The following is a 2,168-nucleotide window of genomic DNA, read 5'->3' as shown; positions in this document are numbered from 1 at the left end:
TAAGGTTTGCACTAAAGGAAAAAATACATTTTTTAAGTCCTGTGAAGACAAAAGTCATCAGGTGACATGGAATTAGAGCTGAGAAGTTGCAAATTTTGAAAATTAAAACAAAGAAATAATTTTGTTAGGAAAGATATGGACAATAGGAGAGAGGTTTTGAAAAATATTGGTATATGTGAAAGAATGAAGAGGGAACAAAGGGCATGCAATTTCACTTGTTCATACATTAGGGAATTGACTAAAATCCTTAATTTTCCCACCTGAAAATGGAATAATACTACACTGTAATTTTTGTTAAAATTAATTAACATGTATTTATCTGTTTAATATCTCTGTTACATTATAATCTTGCATAACACAGGTTTTCACCATCTAATATGAATGTGCCATTTATATAAAAACATTTGTTGTTTAATTGTTTATGTAGGTCAGCCATTATGAATATTTCCTTGTTTAGAGTTACATTTATAAATTAAATTAATTTTACTGGTAAGGCAGTTTGTTTTATAAGAGACTATGTGTTTCAATGCTCTTCATCATGCAAAAAAAGTGAGTTTTAAACAGTTTTAAGCTTAAAGGAGTTTCCTTTGATCAGTAAGTTTTCCAAATAAAGTCATATTCTTTACCTCAAAAGTAGTTTTCTTCAATGAATTGTTAAGAAACTGGAATCTCATTTTATTAATTAGAGGATCATTAGATTATTAAGCACATTGCTATCAGAGCTATAGTCATGAATAGATGTGAGAGTTAGACCGTAAAGGAGGCTTAGTGCTTAAAAGTCCATGCTTTGGAACTGTGCTGGAGCCTGATGGGATACAGTCCATGGGGCTACAAAAGAATCAGACACAACTGAGTGACTAAACAACAACAGGAACACAAAAATTATTTTGAAAAAGGAGGGTGTGAACTAATTTCCATTTTAAGAGAATGATTCCGCCTACACTAGAGAAAACAGAATGTAGGGGTAGAGGAATGGAAGTAGGAAATCAAGAGGATATTATAGTAATTTAAATAAGAGTGGAGGAGTCTGAGATCATTGTGAATGCAACAAGAAGTTGGGATTCCTGACACACTTGGGTATACAGATGTGTAGGATTTGGGGAAAGATTAGAATTAAGGATAAATCCACAAATTATAGCCCAAGAGGCTGGAGCATGATCGAGATGTTATTAATTGAGATGTCGAAGACTTTGGATTTATCAGGTCTTGGTAGGCACCCATCAGGAAAGCCAGCAAACTGGAAGCTTCCATTCTATGGAGTCAGTGCTAAGTGCCTTACATGGAACGAGTTAACAGATATAGAAGAGAGAACAAGGCATAATTCCAGCCTCCCTGAGAATTCCAGCCTCCCTGAGAATTTCAGCCAAGTGGGCTTTAGGCTGATTAATTATCAGATTGGGCACTCTCTAACCTAAAAGGAAATTGTCTGTAAGGGCCTTGTGCATACCTTCTTTAACATCCCCAGATCTTGGAATATGAAAATGTGGACAGTGAAATGTGAGTTGTTTCAAATAAATTAGCTCTCTTGACCTGAAAATGTAGCATAATTATGAAGTAACAGAATTCATGACTAATAGTAAACAACAAGAAAGTGTAATAGGAAGTTAAAAGAATAAATTTCCCCAAGTGCTTTATATCCTTTATTTTATGTATTCAAGTATTAGAGCTAAAGATATCATTTCCCAAGTTAGGCTGCTCACTGAGCTCATATTGACCTCATCTTTGTGATTTGGCTGGAAGCGCTCCATTCTTATAACATCATGGCAGAGTATTGGCAACAGATTAGACTCAGCTACCTCAGGTACTCCCAGATTTGTACAAAAGCCATGAGAGATACACTGAAGACAGAATTCAAAGCAAATGCCGAGAAGACTTCTGGCAGCAGCATAAAAGTTGTAAAAGTCAAAAAGGAATAATCTGCCCTGACTTAACTTGAATGCTATGTTTTCAAAGTGAAGATGTGTAAGCACATGTTATGGCAGATTGAAAATTATCTCACTTCATGGAGAGAAAAATACCTGTCTTTTTCATAGATTGACATTGCCAGTAATTTGAAGTATGGCTCAAAAATACATCATTTCACAAGTGTTTAAATAAATGCATGATATAAGAAAACATAATAATAAGTGAAATTAAGACTTTGAGAAAGTATTCCTGTCTTTGATGTT

General features: G+C 34.3%; 1 protein-coding gene across 1 annotated transcript; it reads left to right on the top strand.

Moving 5' to 3' along the window:
* The first annotated feature begins 1,760 nt into the window (after positions 1-1,760).
* On the top strand, positions 1,761-1,916 carry LOC129656182 (ATP synthase subunit epsilon, mitochondrial-like). Its single transcript, XM_055586919.1, has one exon. The coding sequence runs from the start codon at positions 1,761-1,763 to the stop codon at positions 1,914-1,916; it is 156 nt and encodes a 51-aa protein (XP_055442894.1).
* Positions 1,917-2,168: the final 252 nt, after the last annotated feature.

This window comes from Bubalus kerabau, chromosome 6 (assembly GCF_029407905.1).
Source record: "Bubalus kerabau isolate K-KA32 ecotype Philippines breed swamp buffalo chromosome 6, PCC_UOA_SB_1v2, whole genome shotgun sequence".
NCBI classification, from domain to species: Eukaryota; Metazoa; Chordata; class Mammalia; order Artiodactyla; family Bovidae; genus Bubalus; species Bubalus kerabau.
Note: the sequence above shows the minus strand (reverse complement) of the source record. Positions and strands in the feature narration are given on the sequence as shown.

Excerpts from the sequence above, each read along its gene's own strand:
- LOC129656182 (XM_055586919.1), top strand. The coding sequence starts at position 1,761 with ATGGCAGAGTATTGGCAACAGATTAGACTCAGCTACCTCAGGTACTCC.